Source organism: Lynx canadensis, chromosome E1 (assembly GCF_007474595.2).
Source record: "Lynx canadensis isolate LIC74 chromosome E1, mLynCan4.pri.v2, whole genome shotgun sequence".
Taxonomy (NCBI): domain Eukaryota; kingdom Metazoa; phylum Chordata; class Mammalia; order Carnivora; family Felidae; genus Lynx; species Lynx canadensis.
Window position 1 is genome coordinate 47,004,702 of NC_044316.2, and position 20,924 is coordinate 47,025,625.

Consider the following 20,924-nt stretch of genomic DNA (forward strand, 5'->3'; position numbering starts at 1 on the left):
AGTCGGACGCTTAACTGACTGAACCACCCAGACGCCCTAAGAGTTGTGCCTTTTAAAAATGTGTGGCAAAAGATACCTACAGAAGAACAAAATTAGTGAGTTGCCCTTTGCTTAGGAAACAAACTGTATTCATTATACACTTTACCCCACAGCTTTGATTAATGAAAAACAATTTTTTTTAATGTTTCTTTTTGAGAGAGAGCGAGTGAGCATGAGCGAGGGAGTGGCAGAGGGACAGAGGATCTGAAGTGGGCTCTTTGTGACAGCAGCGGGCCAGATATGGGACTTGAACTCATGAACCATGAGACCATGAGACCATGAGATCATGAGAGCATGACCTGAGCTGAAGTCTGAGTATCTGGAAGTTACATGTTGAAAATTATTTCTTATGTGTTTAATTTGAAAACTTGATAGTATCCATTACTTTGAGTCTAGCAGTGTATGTTAACATTAACATTAAAATTTCGTGTGACTTAATTATCTCCAAATTCCAGGGTTGTTGGTAAATTAAGGGTATATAAAATATTTGATATTATGTGATCAGAAAAGTACTAGAAAAATAGATTTAAAAAATAATGCCTTTGTCAATAAAAAATATAATTGAATGAAGCATGTAAATAGGCATTCCTATGCTGTTATTTCGCTGTTTTAACTTTTTATTATCCTCTTTAAGAGGTGGAAAATTGGGATCGACAGTATGGGTAAACTGAGAGATGTTCATCTTGCTTCCCTGTTGGCAGTTTTGGGGAAGGGAACGATACTGAAATGAATAGCTGAAATGGTGGTTTAGGATTACTTTCAGATTTGTAATTTTATTGTTAATTTGGGCAGTCCAGACTTGTAAAGGCGCCGACCAGAATGCTTCATCAGGAAGAGTGTGGTGTGTCCGATTTCGGAACTGAGGCTCGTTTCATCTCCTTCTCTTCAACTCCTAGATAGACGGAGTTGTTGTAAATATGTTCCACATGTAGCATGCGTGTATCGTGTGCTGGTGCTGTGTCCACCCTTCTGCTAGACACGCACAACGGTGGATGTTTGTTCCTTCTTACCTTTTTTTAAATCTGCTCTCTGGGTTCTGTTAAGGATACTTCCCAGTCTGCCATATTATATTCTTCATCAAACAAACCAACCCTTTGGATGCCTCGTTAGACTGGTAACCGTGTGGCTGAACGCCGAGGCCGCCGCTGTCCTCAGTCACAGGGCCAGGGAGGTTGGGAAGCATATCTTGTGTCCGACTAGTTATTCCAACCTTGAACTCTGTGGAAGGAAGTGGCAGCTCTTCCCTTACGTTATCTTAAAGAAATTAGGTGCATTCTAATGACCTTTAATTTGTTTCTTGTGAATTTCTCTTAAAATATGTTTATAGCTTCTGCCTACCACATCTCCGGGTAACATTTATAGGTTTACAGTTTCTGTCAGATTTGACAGATTAGAGATTTGTTATTCTAAGGGTTGGTTAATAAACTCTCCCTGTATGGTTTTGTGAGTATTGATCCTAACCTATTCACTTCCAGTCTTTCCGGAGCGTATTTCATTCTAGCCTATTCTAGGTTGAAGAGAAGTGCGTACCGGGGACGAGGTGGCTCAGCTGCCCTGAGTAGCATACATGTGTGGTTTAGATGTTAGCAGGTGCTAACATGTGCTGGGGGAAGGCGGGGGGATGAGGCCCAGTGGTAGTCAGGTCCCCACGGGGACCTCCCCGCCCTCCTCCATTGAACAGCGACTCTGCAGACCTGCCAACTGTAAATTAGGTGGGAATTTGAATAGGCTTAATCAGCTGCTTATTGTAAGAGAGGATTGGAAGCAGACGCTTGTCTCAAGTTCAGATGAAGCAGGGAAAGAGAAGTGGTTTTGGCAAAATATGTCCTCGGTAGCCACTGGCCACGGTTCATTTTTGATGTCTGAGTTGACGACTGAGATCAGTAATTTGCAGACTTTCTGGTGTTGGCACACATGGATTTTTTTTTTTAAGTTTTCTTTTTTCTGTTCCCCCAGCTCTCCCTTCTCCTGTACTGTGGTTTCTTGTTTCTTTGTTTTATCTTATTAAAAAAAATTTTTTTTAATGTTTATTTTTGAGAGAGAGAGAGACAGACAGAGTGTGAGAAGGGGAAGGGGAGAGAGAGACACACACACAGAATCTGAAGCAGGCTCCAGGCTCTGAGCCGCCAGCACAGAGCCTGACGCGGGGGTTGGAACTCACAAAACCTGAGCCAAAGTCAGACCCTAACCCTAACCGACTGAGCCACCCAGGCACCCCTGTTTTATTTTCTTTAATATTTATTTATTTTGAGAGAGAGAGCGAGCGAGCAGGGGAAGGGCAGAAATAGAGGGAGAGAGAGAGAATCCCAAGCAGGCTCCGCACTGTCAGTGCAGAGCCTGATGCGGGGCTTGAACTCACATGCTCTGTGAGGTCATGACCTGAGCCAAAATCAAGAGTCAGACGCTTAACCAACTGAGCCACTTAGGCGCCCCTTAACAATTCTATACTTTGCTCAGTTGTTCATCATGATACATGTACTCATAATCCCTTTCACCTATATAACTCACCCGCCCCCCCTCCCCCCCCCCACCCCCACCCCTGCTCCCCTCCGGAAACCATTCGTTTATTCTTTGTGTTTGAGTCTGAGTTTTTCTGTTTTAATTAATTTTTTTTAATGTTTATTTATTTTTGAGAGGAGAGAGAAAGAGGGAGAGGGAGACATAGAATCCGAAGCAGGCTCCTGGTTCTAAGCTGTTAGCACAGAGCCCAACTCAGGGCTCAAACTCACGAGCCGTGAGATCATGTGCTGAAGTCGGACACTTAACCGACTGAGCCACCCAGGCACCCCTAGCTTTTTAATTTAAATCCAAGTTAGTTAGCGTATAGTGTAATAATGATTTTAGGAATAGAATTTAGTGATGCATCACTTACATGTAACAGCCCGTGTGCCTCCCAACAAGTGCCTTCCTTAATGTCCATCCTCCATTTAGCCCATCCCCCACAACGTAGTCCCCCCACCCCCCCCACCCCCCGTTTAAGTTTATTTATTTTGAGAGAGAGTGGAGAAGGGGCAGAAAGAGGGAGACAGAGAATCCCAAGTAGGCTCCCCTCTGTCAGGGTGGAGCCTGACATGAGACTTGAACCCACAAACCATGAGATCATGACCTAAGCTGAAATCAAGAGTTGGACACTGAATCGACTAAGCCACCCAGATGCCCCTCCTGTACTGTGTTTATAGTCATTTAAAGAAACCACAGTGGAATAAAATTTAACATTGTTTGGAAATTGTTTGGAAATTGTGCTACCTGCTGAAGACACTAATTTTAATAATTTCATAAAACCAGGGTGGCAGTCATGGCACTATATAGACGAGAAAAACAAATACTGTTTCTCATGCCGCTTTTCCCAGAATGACTTTCTGTATAATTTGCTTTGCACATTAAATAGGTGAACAAAAATCTTTTTAAATGAAAAGCTCTATTGTTTCAGGTTTCTTACTATCCCAGTTACATAAGTATTGGTTGGGAAGAATTAGTGACTGTTTATTTTTATTTTAAAGGGAGAGTGAGAGTGCACGAGCCGGGGAGAAGGGTAGAGAGAGAGGAAGAGAATGCACAAGCAGACTCCATGCTCAGCACCGAGCCCGTCGTGGGGCTCGATCCCACAACCCTGGGACCCTGACCTGAGCCAGGTTCAAGAGTCAGACGCTCAACTGACTGAGCATCCAGATGCCCCAATTAGTGACTTTTTAAAGAATGTGAACATAATATTGATCTAGGCATAGTCTGATTGAATTTCTTATTTAAATAGAACTATGAAATATAACTCTCCTACTTCCAAAGAAGAGACATCCTTTTATTATATATTACAGAGATTCTTTGATATTATGTAGGCTTTTTTTTTTCATTTTCATTTCTTTTCATGTTTATTTTTGAGAGAGAGAGAGACCGAGTGTGAGTGGGGGTGGGGCAGAGAGCGAGGGAGACACAGAATCCGAAGCAGGCTCCAGGCTCTGAGCTGTCAGCACAGAGCCCAATGCAGGGCTCGAACTCACGAGGTGTGAGATCATGACCTGAGCCAAAGTTGGACGCTTAACCGACTCAGCCACCCAGGCGCCCCTAGTTTTTTTTTTATTTTTAAAGAGTTGGGTTATTCGGTTTGTCACTATACTATTGCTGTTTCTCTTGACTTTTGAATTAAGAGAAAAAATTATGTACATCCTTGTTATTTTGATAATGGTTGTCATCTGACTTCTAGTGATGGTATAATCTGCTTTAGAAATGTTGGAGTGTGTAATTTAAATATTTTTTGTAGCTATGATTTAATGAATGAAAAGGCACGGCCCAATTTAGGATGATTGAGGCAGAAAATCTGGTTACTTTACTTTATGAAACTTATCCTTTCGAAGCTATTGCGAAGCCAGTCCATCCCTGCCTAATCCGGAGTATTATAAGAATGCAGACCAGCCTTATACGTTGATGATTATAGGTGTATTTGTTTCTCCATTGGAGAAATAGAACTGGCCATGTAAAAATACCTTTTCAAGGAGCAAAGGCAAGAAATTAGGGCCTTTCCTTTTTTAATTTTTTAAAACGTTTAAATTAGGGCCTTTGCATTTGAATCTTTAATAAGACATTAGAATAAACTATTTTCTAGTATTGAGAATGTCTTTTGGATGACTTTACTTAGGTGTTTATAATTTATATGTAACATTTAAATGTAGGCAAATCTCTCACTAAGCATTACTTGGCAATTATGCATTGTTCTCTCATTGTAAAGATAGTACAGGGTAACTTATTTTTGTACTTTGGACACTTAACTCATCTCTGTTTAAACTTTTTATTATTTCTTCCCCAAATTGTAACCTGAGTTGTGAAGCCATCTTTTCAGTTACATTACATTAAAACTGGATATCAGCCTAATGAGTCATCAGTCAAGCAACCCCCCCCCCCCGCCCCGTTTTGGTTAAGTTTCATATTTATAGGTCTATGTATGCTCCACCCAGTAGAAAAGTAGTATGTCCTGCAAATATAGCAAGCCTCCCCAGCACTCAGAATTCATGTTCCGGGGGCGCCTGGGTGGCTCAGTTGGTTGAGTGACCGACTTTGGCTCAGGTCATGATCTCGCGGTTGGTGAGTTCGAGCCCCGCGTCGGACTCTGTGTTGACAGCTCGGAGCCTGGAGCCTGCTTTTGACCCTGTGTCTCCGTCTCTCTCTGCTCCTCCCCCACTTATGCTCTGTCTCTCTCTGTCTCAGAAATAAATAAACATTAAAAAAAAAATTAAAAAAAAAAAAGAATTCATGTTCCAATATATTTCACCCTGTGCTGGTAGTGTCCTACCTTTTTTTTTTTCAGAGATGTCAGAACTTGAACAGTCATTCATTTTGACATTGTGCCCTACTTACAGTATAATTTAACTGAGGCTGAACTGGATTTTTCTGATAGGGCATTTGAATGGCACATTGTATCACATTTCAACGAGAAATTAGCAGTGTTTTTACATGAGTATTTTCTAAAAGATTTTTGTTTGTCATAAATTGACTTTCAGAGAGTTTCACTGTGCTTCACCACATGCGAAAAGATTAACCTTTCATAGTGTTCTGATCATCTTTTTTCTATAATGGGCAGGTATTATTAGTAGGAGGAGAAAAGTGTTTATCATCCAATAGATTTTATCTTATGAGGAATTTATTGTATTTTCTTCTTGCAGTTCAGATTTCTTTGGACTAAAGAGTTAAGTTCTAAATGTTAATCTGCATTTTAAAATGTTAATAACTATTTCTGGTATGTCTTAGCCTGGTGTTAAAAAGGAGGCATTTTTTTTTCTTTTACATGGGTTCCTATTTATGTTCTTTTGTTAACCTAGACAACAGATTTCTGATACGGGAAAAATTCTTTGTTAGATGGGTTTTTGGATTGTTTTTAAGAATTATTAGCTCAAGCATATAAAATGCTCCTACCAAAATGCGTAATGTATTTGAGAATTTTAATGTTGTGCTCTTTATAAACGTGTTTTTTGTTTCCATTTAGATCTTGAATACCTGATGCATGCAAAACAACAGCTAGTAACCACAGCTAAGCGTTGGGATTCTTCTTCTAAGACTATTATAGATTTTGAACCTAATGAAACTACTGATTTGGAGAAGAGCCTTCTTATCAGATACCAAATTCCTCTCTCTGCTGACCAGCTGTTTACCCAGTCGGTTTTAGACAAATCATTGACCAAGACCAACTATCAGTCACGGCTGCATGACCTTCTTTATATTGAGGAGATAGCCCAGTATAAAGAAGTCAGCAAGTAAGTTACCTTAGGAATACTTTTTTTTTTTTTTAAACAAATTCCCCTTTCAGTGGTATTTTTCATTTTTAAATGAAAATGGAGGTTTGCCAAAGTGAAGACAGGTAGTAAAGATTGTTACTCAGTAGGTGTCTTTCAGTGCCGTGTCCTGCTCATCTCGGCATCCCTAGTGTTTAGTATGTATTTCATTTCCATAAGACTCTGCCACGTACTAGGTGTGTAAACATGTGGTCCCTGCCGTACCGGAGGTTTCTGTGAATGGTAGTCAGAGCGAGCATTCAGTAAATATTGGTTGAATAAATGTACAGAAACTGAAAGAGACTACTACATATCTTGGAATGCAATTTTAAGAATGAAATGATTTAAATCTTCAGGGAAACTATTTGATAATAATGAAATACCTCTATAGCCACTTACAAAAGCTTTAACATATTTTGCGTTTTATCCATATGTCACAAGTTAAGTCCAAGCATAAATCCCAAAGCTTATTTGAATCATTATAGGAAAAGTAATCCTAGAAATTAAAGTTTGAATGAAGGCAGATATTAATGAAATGGTTGGTATGTTTTGTAGTAGCATTCCACTTTTTAGATGAAATGGGAACAAGCTTTAAACAGTGAACCACAGTTATGATACATGAGTATATTTTTGTAAGCAGTTTTCCCTTTGAATATAGCCTAACCAATCTATTTTTTTTCCGGGCTGCCTTATTGGTACCTTAACATTAATTATTAATAGATACTGAACCCTTACTAAGGTATATATTTAGAAAAGGAAAAGTAATAACTTAAAGATACCTTGTGTTACTCTATTCATAGATTAAATATGATCTGACTTTTGGAACAGATCTAATTTCAAATTACATGCATGTAAAATTTACAAAGTCAGAGTGTATTTTTTGTTACTCTTAAGACTTTAAATCATGGCTGGGGTGCCTGGGTGGCTCAGTTGATTAAGCATCCAACTCTTGATATTGGCTCAGGGTGTGATCTCACGGTTCCTTGCACGATTGGGCTTCATATGGAGCATGGAACCTGCTTGGGATTCCCTCTCTACCTCTCTCTCTGTTTTCCCCTCCCCCAATAAATAAATAAACATAAAAGAAAAAAAGACTTTAAATCATGGCCATTGATGGGCTCTTACAAGACTTTTTTTCTTCTTTTTTTTAATCTTTATTTATTTTTGAGAGAGCAGGTATGAGTGGGGGATGGCAGAGAGATAGGGAGACAGAGGATCCCAAGCCGGCTCCGCACTGTCAGCACAGACCTCGATGCGGGGGTCGAACGGATGAAACATGAAATCATGACCTGAGCTGAAATCAAGAGTAGGTTGCTTAATCAACTGGGCCACCCAGGTGTCCCTCTTACAAGACTTTCACTGACTGTCTATATACAGTTCTAATGAAATAGTCACTTATTAAATAACAGGGACAGTGGCTTGTAACATGTATATTCACATTATTGCTATGCATATATGTTATTTACATGGTCATAGATTCCTTTTCCTTAGTAAAGAACACTTGATAAAATCATAAAGTTTGGGATGGAATAGCTTATTTTTTATTAAAAGAATTTTTTTAACATTTATTCATTTTTGAGAGATAGAGCATGAGCAGGGGAGGGGCAGAGAAGGAGGGGAAGATACTGAATCCGAAGGAGGTCCCAGGCTCTGAGCTGTCAGCACAGAGCCCTGCCCAGTATGGGGCTTGAACCCACAAATTATGAGATCATGATCTGAGCTGACGTCGGACTCTCAACTGACTGAGCCCAGGCCCCTGTTAATTTTATTTTAGAGAGAGAGAGAGAATGCGTGAATGAGGGAGAGGGGCACAGGGATAAAGAGAGAGAATCTCAAGCAGGTTCCACACTCAGCGTGGAGCCTGATGTGGGGCTTGATCCCATGATCCTGGGATCACCACCTGAGTGGAAATCAAGAGTCAGTTGCTCAACCGACTGAGCCACCCAGGTGCCCCGGGATGAAATAGAGTTTAGAAGCTTACCAGAATCTTAAGAGACTATTTTGGAGTACCATATTAGAAATTCAGAAAAAATTATTTGTTTAATATTCAGGTTTAAAAATCATTCCATATACATTATCTCAGAACTTATAACTAAAGACCAACAAACTTGTGGATTATTACATTAAAAATAATTTTTTTTAAATGGAAATTTGATTAGATAAAAGAATAAACCCTACAAAATTGTGGAGGTCAGATTCTGATCAAGAAACTAAGTGGATGAAAGTTCACTCTGAGAGCACCTTGCAAAGGCTTCTAAAACCCATAGAAGAGAGGCTTGAAAATATCTGCAACATGAAATGAACACTGGTGGCAAACTAAGTTGGTATATTTCTGGAGGAAAGTTACTTATTTGGCAGTTTGTTTGTTTTTATTTTATTTTATTATTATTATTTTTTAATTTCAATATGAAGTTTATTGTCAGATTGATTTTCATACAACACCCAGTGCTCATCCCAAAAGGTGCCCTCCTCAATGCCCATCACCCACCCTCCTCCTTCCTCCCACCCCCCATCAACCCTCAGTTTGTTCTCAGTTTTTAAGAGTCTCTTATGTTTTGGCTCCCTCCCTCTCTAACCACTTTTTTTTTCCTTCCCCTCCCCCATGGGGTTCTGTTAAGTTTCTCAGGATCCACATAAGAGTGAAAACATATGGTATCTGTCTTTCTCTCTATGACTTATTTCACTTAGCATAACACTCTCCAGTTCCATCCACGTTGCTATAAAAGACCCTATTTCATTCTTTGTCATTGCCACGTAGTACTCCATTGTGTATGTAAACCACAATTTCTTTATCCATTCATCAGTTGATGGACATTTAGGCTCTTTCCATAATTTGGCTATTGTTGAGAGTGCTGCTATAAACATTGGGGTACAAGTGCCCTTATGCATCAGTACTCCTGTATCCCTTGGGTAAATTCCTAGCAGTGCTGTTGCTGGGTCATAGGGTAGATCTGTTTTTTGGCAGTTTGTTTTAAAGGTCTTTAGAAGGTTTGATCCTTTTGGTGTAGTAATTATGAGGAATCATCCTGAAGAAAGAATAGGAGATTCTTAAATTAAAGATGCTTGTAAACAAATGTCTTTCAAGAGTAGTGAAGAGCACGTTAAGTAAATTAATAGCCATATGATCCCAAAACTGCAGTAGTTCTCCCTTGTCCGCGGTTCACTTTCTGAGGTTTCACTTATTGTGGTCAGCTGTGGTCCAGTTGATGATCCTGCTTGAGATACATCATCAGGTCAGCGATAGCCTAATGCTACGACACTATGCTTATGTCACCTCACTTCATTTCACTTCACCTCACTCACTTCATGTCATCACCTAGGCCTTTGATCATCTCACATCATCACAAGAAGCATGAGTGCAGTACAATCAGATATTTTGAGGGAGATACCCCATGCACATAGCTTTTATTACAGTATATTGTTATAACTGTTACATTATTAGCTATTGTTAATCTTTTACTATGTGAACATATAAAATTTTAATCATAGGTGTGTATGTGTAGGGAAAAACAGTGTGTGTGTAGGGTTTGGCACTATTCATGGCTTCAAGCAGTTGCTAGGGGGCTTGGGACATATGTGCTGGAGATAAGGGGGGGACTACTGTATTGAAATTATGTTCTCGAAGAATTTTTGAGTCAGTAAATATGCTCATGATACAATATAAAGGGGAAGATATGTTAGTTATGAAAGCAGCCACTGCAGTTCTGATTTTGTATGTACACACACATATATGAATATATTTGTATATAAAAATACTGAAGAGTTAAAGCAAAGTGTTCTGGCTGGTGAAATTACAAGTGAGTTTTATGTTCTGATGTGGTTCTCTCTATTTTTGAAATGTTGTGCCATGACCTCCTATTACTACTATACTAAGAAAAAAGCAAAGAAATGGGAAGGAAGCTAGAATGATGTCAGTTGCAGCTCTTGATGATCAAGGTGTAAAATCGCCCTCAGGTATGACAAGAAAGATTGTAGTTAAGACAGAATGTAGACAACGTGGTAAGACCGCGCGGTAAGACTGGATACAGTAGTCTTTTTATAGGAACATCGGAGCTTTCTCTCTTTTTTTTAGTCTTAAAAATTAGATCTTTAAAATAGTTATTGACTCAGATAGCGATGTTTACAACCTGAATGTAAGTCTGTAGGGTCACTTTTTATGTGTTACATATGTTAACTGCACAAGAGTTTGAAGGATCTTAAAGACAGAGATGAGAATTTATTGCTACACGTCTAATGTGACAAGTAGATAGTTACTGCGTCAGAGAATTCTGGAAAATTTTCAGTGATTCTCTCACCCACAGGTAACCCTGGATGTGAAGGCTGGTAAATTACACTTCTGAATTTGACAGGCTTGTAAAATTTTGTGAAGTACAGCATAGCAGTGGTACACATACAAAGAAGCAAATCCTACTAGTAGATGGAGTTCTCAGTGGGTATCTGTAAGCAGATGGACAAGGGCCACATAACAGACATAAGTGAAGGATTTTCAAGAATCTTTGAGAAAGTTTTGTATATGGTGCTTCCGAAAGCTTATTTTCTGTTTTTTTCCTTCTTTCCCCTTTAAACGTAACATTTATTTATGTTTTCATGTTGCCTTGAATTTAATTCACATTTTGATAATTCTTTAAGCACAAATAACCTGACAGATATATTTAAAAAATGGATTTGGGGGAGGTCTGTATGCAGCTACTAAACTCTGTTGTAGCATAGGTTATCAGCACACTTTTTCTGAAGGGCCAGCAAGTAAATATTAAAGGCTTTGTGGACTTCATACAGTCTTTGTTGCATAGCTTCTCTGTTTTGTTCTTGTAAATCGTTCTTAGTCAAGGACTATCCAGAAAACAGGTTGAAGGTTGGATTTGATCCTTGGGCCATGCTCTAATGTGTCTGATTGGGTCAGTTTATTGTCGGTTCAATCAGTACCAGTCATCAGAGCAAACCCAAGTCACCATTAGAATGGTGAAGAATGTTTTATTGTGAATTGAGACTCCCCTTAAAGCCAGAACACAATGGTTTGGGTAAATAGACTCCCTCTAAATACCCTGGATGTGTATTGATGGTAATAACGTATTCGGTATGCACAGGAACGTGCCTCTTTAGATGTAGTCAGACCTAGCACATGATGGATAGAATATTTCCTAAGGTCACCGAGAATATATTGGTCGTTTGCGAACTTTGACAGTTTAAGCAGAATAGTGCTAATCACGAAAGCAGTGTCGAGGGACTTCACACCGATAGTGTACATTTTAATTGTAAAGATTGGACTATACTTCTACATGGTCGCCTTAACATTCCTTCCTTGAAAAAGGATTGAATGAAGCCTCTCAAAATTAGACAGGATATATTTTGGCTTGCGTTTGGATGTAGTAATCAAGTTTATCTTTTTATTTTCTTTACTTTAAAGAAAGGGATGGTTTTTCAAAGCAGGCCAGAAATTAAGATTTCTTTTAATGTTAAGTTTTAGTGTGAGTTGTGTGGAGGTGGTAAGGATAATACTTCATTTCAGTTAAGTTTTGGAAAATGCTTCTGAGTTCCTGCGAGATTAAAAACAAAGTATTTCTCTTGTCTTCAGCTCCGTGTTGATATGCATTCATTGAGTTATGATTCTGCCTTGAAGTGGAATCCACTTGATTCTTAGATAAACATTTTCAAAAGAAATTGGCTTTGGCTAACGTAACTGTGCCCATTAAAGTGTGTGCGGGCCCAGCCTGATCAGGTTGTTGTGCTTCTCAGTGCTGGCAGCTGGCACGACAGGCCTGGTGTGTGGACGCACATTTCATCGTTCAGATGGATGAGGCGAGGCGCCTGTTGGGTTCGCCTCAGCAAACCCAGGTATTGGCTTATTACCTTGGTTGATTTTTGTTATCGTTCATTTAGTCGGAAATCGTGTAAAGTGAAATTCTCTGTATAGCACTGAAATTCTTTTAAAGAGAGAGAACTGTTCTTTTCAGCTGTTTCTTTTCAAGAGAGAACTGTTGCTAAGCTTGATCGAGCCGTATTTCTTGTAGCTAGGTGTGATGTGAAATTGGTCAAAATTTGCATGCCTGCTCTTCTGCCATTTCCCAAAAGGCGAGGAAGTGTGTAAGCTTTAAGGCGGATTTCAAAATGTGGCAAGCATTAATGGCAAGATGGGTTTTCTTTTTATTAAGAAATATCTTTTTAAATTGTAGGATATATTTTGTTTTTAAGGTGTTTCTGAATTATTCAATCTTAAAAATATGTTATTTTAAATACCTAAGAAAGCTTACTGTCGTAACTTCATCAAAATACATTTTATTAAAATAATAAAACCCATTTTTGATATTTTATTTAATTTTATTTTTAAATGTTTTTTGTTTTTGTTTTTGTTTTTTTTTGAGAGAGTGAGCACAAGTGGGGGAAGGGCAGAGAGAGGGGGACAGAGGATCCGAATCGGGCTCCATGCTGACAGCAGAGACTATGATGCGGGGCTCGAACTCATGAACCCTGAGATCATGACCTGAGGCGAAGTCGGAAGCTTAACCGATTGAGCCACCCAGGTGCCCCTAGCCTGTTAATTTTTTAGAAAATTAAATCTTACTAGCTGTAACTTCTATTAGAAAGTCTATGTCGTTTTAGAGAGACATATGCTTTAAAATAGAACAGGGAGGCACCTGGGTGGCTAGTGGGTTGAGCATCTGGCTTCGCTCGGGTCATGATCTCACGGTTCGTGAGTTCGAGTCCCACGTTGGGCTCTGTGCTGAAAGCTCAGAGCTTGGAGCCTGCTTCAGATTCTGTCTCCCTCTCTCTGCCCCTCCACTGCTCATGCTCTGTCTGTCTCTCTCTCTCAAAAATAAACAAACATTAAAAAAAATTGAGCATATGATGTACCTTCTGTGGGAAGAGCTATATTTCTTAGTACTTTTATTTTCCAGAGAGCCGATTTAAAAAAAGGTAAGGAGGAACAAACACGCACCGTTTTCTGGGTTCTGTTAAGGATACTTTCCCAGTCTGCCATATTATATTATGGTTGTTATATTAACCTGTTTTGTTAATAAAAAGAAAAAAAGGACAGGTGAACATAGATTTTATGTAAACTAGAGGTGTAGTATACTTTTATTTTTATTTTAGGACTGATTTTTATGTGAATCTTAGTGCACGTTCTAGTCTTTAAGGAGCCAAATGTAACTAGTTAACATACAAACTGTATTTCTTTAAGTTATCACCCTACTTTTCTAGTTTGCGTCTAGTGAAATATGTGTAGAGAATGAGAAAAATATAATGTAATTTTTAATAATTCCACACATGCACATGGCAAATTCTGCTAGAATTCATTTGTTATTCATATAACGCCACATTTTTGAATACTAACTTTAGTATGTAGTTACATATGTTTGTGTAGTCTCATGTGTTCTATTTAAAAAAATTTTTTTTTAATGTTTTTATTTACTTTTGAAGGAGAGAGAGAGCATGAGCAGGGGAGGAGCAGAGAGAGGGGGAGACATAGAATTTGAAGCAGACTCCAGGCTCTGAGCTGTCAGCACAGAGCCCGACACGGGGCTGGAACTCATGGACTGTGAGATCATGACCTGAGCTGAAGTCGGACGTTAACTGACTGAGCCAGCCAGCCTCCCCTTGTGTGTTTTATTTTTAAATTACTGTTGGAACTTGTAAACTCCTATTATTTATTACATGCACAAATAGCTATTCATATGTGTTATTTTTCTTAAAGATTTCTCTAACAATATTTCTCTTCCCTTATACTTTGGAACTTCAAAGTATGTAAATGGATATTCAAATTTTTAAAATAATTTTTTAACATTTATTCATTTTTGAGAGACAGAACATGAGTGGGGGAGGGGCAGAGAGAGAGAGAGGGAGAGAAAGAATCCAAAGCAGGCTCCGGGCTCTGAGCTGTCAGCACAGAGCCTGAGGCGGGGCCCGAACCCACGAACCGGGAGATCATGATCTGAGCCAAAGTCAGACGTTAAGTGACTGAGCCAGCCAGGCGGCCCACTATTCAAATTTTTAATACGGTGTTTTAATTAGATTTGTTTTCCTAATATTGTAAGCAGATGTTTCCATTAAGGAGATGTTCAATATTTTTAAAAAGTTTCTTTTTCCTTTTTTCCTTAAGAATTTATAAGACATTCTCGGCATCATGTATTCAAAAGAAGATTTGAAAAGAAAACAGTTCAGCAGTACCATTAAAAAGTAACCTTTTCCAAAAATGGATGTATAGATTTTAGAACAATTCTTTTATTCACATATTTTAAACTTTCCTAAGAATAAGTAGAAAATGTCCTTCCCTCTTTTGCTGCTTTGTCTTCTCTCTCACAGCACTGTTTCAAAATGGCAAGGGAGGAAGCTGTCAGTTCAGATCTTTCTTTCAGTTATTTCTTGACCATGTAGATCTTGATTCCCTGCCCTGATTTGACACACATATTCTCTCTCACGCTCACGTGCACACGTGGGAGTGCAAGCGAGTGCGCTCGCCGTTGTGTAATAAGCTATGCTTTACCCTCTCCTCCCATAATTCCTGCCTGACAACTGTCTCAATGTGGTCATGAACAGAAAGTTTCTTCTGGATTGTATTTGTTAATAGCACTGAAAGAAAAAAAGTCCATTGTAGTTTCCACATAGCACATTTCTTACTGGCTTTAGGTGATTTTAGTTTCAGTGGTCCCTATGGTATGTTTAAGCAGATTTTCATATTAATATAAAATACTTCATTTTATTAAAATATAGTTAGCTTTATCTTAAATGTTCAGGTGTTAAGAATGTTCGTATTCTTCAACTAAGTACGTGTCTTTATGTAACTTGGGTGAGAGTTTATTTGCTTGAAGAAAGTTTTGTTTCCAGCACGGATTAAAGGCAGATAAGTAGCATATGTATATAATTTGTAGCTTGATGGAGTGGAATTGATAATGATGAAGTTTTATGTTTTTGTATGTTTAAATTTGATGTATTCTACTCTTTTAGTTTTTATGTTTTTGATATATAAAATATTCAAACTCCTTTTCTACTTATGCTTTAGGTTCAACCTTAAAGTGCAATTGCAGATTTTAGCAAGCTTCATGCTCACGGGAGTTTCTGGAGGCGCAAAGTATGCTCAGAATGGACAACTTTTTGGTCGCTTTAAGCTTACTGAAACACTTTCTGAAGATACTTTGGCTGGACGGCTGGTGATGACCAAAGTCAATGCTGTTTATTTATTACCAGTCCCTAAAGAGAAGTTAGTACAGACCCAGGGAACCAAAGAGAAGGTTTATGAAGCTACTATTGAAGAGAAAACAAAAGAATATATATTTTTAAGGATATCCAGGGAATGCTGTGAAGAACTTAATCTTCGGCCTGATTATGACACACAGGTGTGTTTTGATGTGGGGCAACTTAACTGTGGTTGTCTTAGTGTCCTTGTTTTCATTCCTCTGCCGTCATGAGAAGTGCAGTTGACTTTGAAGTGTTATAGTGGTGGGTGGAGAATTGGACCTTAAAACCAATTGTCTTTATCTAACATCTACAATGTTCCAGTCTTATACAAGGCCAAACTTTCTGATTAGAGTTTTGTTTTATTTGATATGTTTTTTTAACTTTATTTATTTTGAGAGAGAGAGAGAGAGAGAGAGAAAGAGAGAGAGAGAGAGAGAGAGAGAGAGAGAGAGAGAGAGAATCCCAAGCAAGCTTCACACTGTCATCGTGTAGCCCAACATGGGGCTTCAGCTTATGAACTGTGAGATCGTGGCCTGTGTGGAAATCAAGTGTTGGACGCTTAATCGACTGAGCCACTCAGGCGCCCTGAATTGTATTTTATGTATTTCTTTTTTTTTTAATGGATATTTTATTTTTAAGTAATCTCTACACCCACTGTGGGGCTCGAACTCACAACCCCTGAGATCAAGAGTTACATGCTCTACCAACTAAGCCAGCCAGGCAACCTTGGAATTTTAAATCAGCAGAAGAACAAATTAAAGGAAGCTAAGCTACATCCAGGGACAGTTCTCACCTGAGGTGGTTCATATTCTCTTCTCTGTATGGTTTTTTTGGTGAACATGTTTTCACTCTGCCCTAGTTAACCAGAAAGCTAATCATTCACTCATTCATTTGTTCATTTATTTTTTTATGTAAGTAGGCTCCATGCCTAGTGTGGAACCCAACACGGGGCTTGAACTCAAGAGTTTGATATCAGGACCTGAGCTGAGGTGAAGAGTCCGATGCTTAACCGCCTGAGCCACCCGGGCGCCCCTCTTTAAAATTTTCTTTCTTGGGGCGCCTGGGTGGCACAGTCGGTTAAGCGTCCGACTTCAGCCAGGTCACGATCTCACGGTCCATGAGTTCGAGCCCCGCGTCGGGCTCTGGGCTGATGGCTCGGAGCCTGGAGCCTGTTTCCGATTCTGTGTCTCCCTCTCTCTCTGCCCCTCCCCCGTTCATGCTCTGTCTCTGTCTGTCCCAAAAATAAATAAAAACGTTGAAAAAAAAATTTTTTTTTAAATTTTCTTTCTTTCTTTCCTTTTCCTTTTTATTTGTTTAAAAAAAATTTTTTTTTTTTTTTACATTTACTTATTTATGAGAGACAGAGAGAGAGCGCAAGCAGGGGAGGGGCAGAGAGAGGAGGAGACACAGAATCCGAAGCAGGCTCCAGGCTCTGAGTTGTCAGCATGGAGCCCAATGCGGCATGAACCATGAGATCACGACCTGAGCCGAGGTCGGATGCTCAACTGACTGAGCCACTCAAGCACCCCCTTTTTCTTTTAAAACATAAAATTTGGTGAATGTTATTTATTTGTAGTAAATTGATAGTGTCCTATGCTTGGTTTTTATCACGTGAAAGCTGATATTTCACATATGTTCTACTGATTTTATCAAATATGTTATTAATAGGAATATGGTGGAATCAGATAACCTTTATTTAGATATGAAGTAATTCACAAGCACTTCATTTTAGAGGTTAAAATGAGGTTAATAATGATATATATACATCATTGGTACTACTAAATGAGATCATTTATGTAAAGTGCATAGTAAAGCAAATATTAGCCATAATAATTTATTAAAGTCTCATTACATTTAAAAGAATCTCTAAACTTGGCTTCCCTTTAAAGGTTATCTCCACAAAGTTTTCTAGCAAGCAAGGTGCAAGTATTGATGTTTGTATTAATTGTTGTTTGTTTGTGTTAATGTGTTTTTTTTTTAAATTTTATTTTGTGTTTCAGGTTGAACTTCAGTTTCAATTAAATCGATTACCCCTCTGTGAAATGCATTATGCGCTAGACAGGATCAAGGACAATGGGGTTTTGTTTCCAGACATCACTATGACTCCAACCATACCTTGGAGTCCCAACAGGTATAAAAACGAGATGCCTCCTTAAAGGAAGTTATGTTAATCTTATGTTGAACATCTGTATCAAATAATGTCAATATAGTTTTATAAGTGAATTTGCTATAATCTCCAGGCACCGTGTTTTAGTTGAGAAAGGAGAGTAAAAGAGCCCTTAGAAGGAAACATTTGGGATTGGTCATGTATTTTCTTCACTTTTTCTCAGTGTCTAAATGAGTTCTATCATTTTTCTCAACAACCTTAATTTGACAGCATGCCAAGCAATTCAGGAATATTTTTGAGTAGAAGTTGAATGGGAAAATTAGGACTTTTTAAAAAGTGGTTCAAGCAGTTAATTTAAAATGATTTTTTCATATAGGAGGCCTTTTTATAATTTAAGAAAATGGAGAAAGTATCACAGAAGATAATATTTCTGAAACTGCTCTCAGGTTAATGATTGTATAAATATTTTCCTGCTTAAATTCACTTTGGTACATTTTCACGAGTATCTTTTTATTTACTTATTTTGAGAGAAAGAGAGAGAGAGAGAGAGAAAGAACTAAAGGAGCAAGAGAGAGGTAGAGAGAGAATCTCAAGCAGGCTCTGCACCATTAGCGTGGAGCCCGATGCAGGACTCAGACTCATGAACCGTGAGATCATGCCCTGAGCCAAAATCAAGAGTTGAATGCTTAACCAACTGAGCCACCTGGGTGCCCCTTCATAAATATCTTTATAGCGATAGTTCTAATTTGTTTCCATACGAACAGTGACAGACGTATGACTGCATCTTTCTCTTCGTCCTTTTCCTTGGATTTTTATCCTCCTGGCCCCTGCTGATGCCCTATTCATTCTACCTTTCTTTCCCTTTTCTTTCTTTTTTAATCTCAGTGGCTCTCCACAATACAAGTGTATTTATTTACTACTCATGTCAATCCAGTCATGGTTGGACAGCCCGGTTCCATCACTGATGGAGGATCTGGTATCTTCAGTACGTGGTTTCCAAGGTTTCACCCTGCATGTTGACACCCAGCTGACAGGCAGGGAAAGAATGAGCACAGGATCATGTGGGACATTTTTATGGGCCAGGCCTAGAAGTGGCATATATCTCTTCCCCTCACGTTCCATTTCTTTTGATTCTTTTTTTTTTTTAATTTTTTTTTTCAACGTTTTTTATTTACTTTTGGGACAGAGAGAGACAGAGCATGAACGGGGGAGGGGCAGAGAGAGAGGGAGACACAGAATCGGAAACAGGCTCCAGGCTCCGAGCCATCAGCCCAGAGCCTGACGCGGGGCTCGAACTCACGGACCGCGAGATCGTGACCTGGCTGAAGTCGGACGCTTAACCGACTGCGCCACCCAGGCGCCCCGTCCATTTCTTTTGATTCTAAAAACAGAACAAAGCACACCATGCCTCACAACACACACACAAAATTATTTCTCCCTTGTTTTGCTTACCTTCACTATCCCTTTCCCATTCTTTTTTTTTTACTGCCAAAATTCTCAAGCAGGAGTAGTTTATATGTTTCTGCTATTCTTATATACTTACCCTGTAATCTCTGTTTTTCCCTTCCTCACTCTCCTGAAAGTAATCAGTGATCTACTAATTGTAAAAGTCCAGTCTTCTCAATTCCCATTTGATTCATCTTTTCTCTACCCTTCCCCCTCCATCCATTCTTACAGTCAGTGTATAATTTAGAGCTGGACTATGTCAGTAGCCTTCTCGTCGGTCTTCTGTCCTGCTGGCTGTGTTTCCGTTCTCTCTGGTCCAGCCTACACGTTTCTTCCAGTTAGTTTGCTAAAATAATCATTTCGTTTCACTGCTTACAAATCTCTGAAGGCATCTCCTTGATATGTTGATAGTTTGAGCAGCTGAACACCAACCCTTTATGTGGTTCCATTGGCAGGGTTTTCCAACAGTAGCTTCAGATTTCTTTTATTTTTTCTACCTGACACCTCCTTTCTCCCTCTAAACCCCCATGTTCTAGCTGGATTGAATCGCTTTGAAGTTTGTTTAATTGGCCCTATGCTTAATTTCTTACAAATTAAAAAAAAAATTGTAAAAGTTACATAACACAAAACTTGCTCTCTAGACTTTTTTTTTTTTTTTAACTTTTATTTTAGGGGGAGAGATAGAGGATAGAGATACATCGCACAAGTGGGGTGGGGGAGGGAGAGAAAGACAGAGAATATGAATCTTCAGCAGGCTCCATGCTTATCATGGAGCCTGATGCAGGGCTGGATCCCACAACCCTGAGATCATGACCTGAGTCGAGATCAAGAGTTAGACGTTTAACCGACTGAGCCACCCTGGCGACCCCCCGCCCCCCATACCACTGTAATTTAAATAGTAACTAAACGGTAACTGCGGGTAGGAACATACTCAGAAGCCATTAGCCATTTAAAATCTTTTCTGGGATAAGGTGGAATATAGATAAATGAAGTTGAGAAATTATTCTTGAGCATGAGGTCTCTGAAGTAAATGTAACAATGCATTAGACCAGGGGGAAAAGGACATTGGATTAATTTGGTTCAGGGATTAAATATTTTTTATTCAGAATAAACTTGAACAGACTGTCTTCCTTTAAACTGTGAAAATCAGAGATAATTGGCATGTGTATTGTAAGTCCTCTTCCCTTTATTGAGCAGGTGGTGTAATAAAGACAACTTGTTGGACTCATGGGCCTTCTTCATTCATGACCAGAAACTGTAGAAGGGACTGACATTGATGGTTTCTTATCTGACACGAAGCATTTGTTTACACTAAAGCAGTTGATGAGTAGAATGGGCTATATAAATAAAATACAGAGGAATTGTATTTGAGAACTGTACCCATAAATCTGTCATTAATCCCTTAGATTTATACTTTTTTATTTAACCTACTGTTTGTCTCATTTATAAGGTCATTGAAGTCATCAAATATGAAGAACTGGACGGTGTTTTTAAAATTTTTGTTTGTTTTTGAAAGTGTGTATTAGCCAAGTAACATCTCTCAGTAAACGTAGTAATAGAAGCTAAAGTTAATTGAGCACTCATTGCTCAGTTATTTCCCTAAACAGCTTGCACGTATTCTCATTTGATCTTAGAATGACCATCTGATGCACATGTCATTATTTCCCTGTATAGATAACGGAGCCATTGGGGTCAGGTATGAATGCAAGTAACAGCTTACTGAACTAACCGTGGCTTAAACAAGTAGCGATAGAGGCCCAGAGGTAGGTGGTCTAGGACTTGCTTGCAAGGACTCTGCAGTACCGTCAGGGACCCAGGTCTCACCTCCTCTGCACCATAGAGCATGTTGGTTTCCTTCTTGATGTCCATTACCTCTTGATTATGAGATGGCAGCTGCAGTTTTA

The 20,924-nt window shown here is 39.0% G+C and overlaps 1 protein-coding gene across 7 annotated transcripts in view; it reads left to right on the plus strand.

The window, feature by feature from the left end:
• Positions 1-20,924, plus strand: part of HELZ (helicase with zinc finger) — a 156,107-nt gene that overhangs the window by 55,362 nt on the left and 79,821 nt on the right. For all 7 annotated transcript variants that reach the window (XM_030296660.1, XM_030296664.1, XM_030296661.1 and 4 more), the window contains 3 exons: positions 6,011-6,278; positions 15,292-15,625; positions 17,468-17,598. In XM_030296660.1, coding sequence (XP_030152520.1) covers positions 6,011-6,278; positions 15,292-15,625; positions 17,468-17,598 — 733 coding nt within the window. The remainder of the gene's footprint in view (positions 1-6,010; positions 6,279-15,291; positions 15,626-17,467; positions 17,599-20,924) is intronic.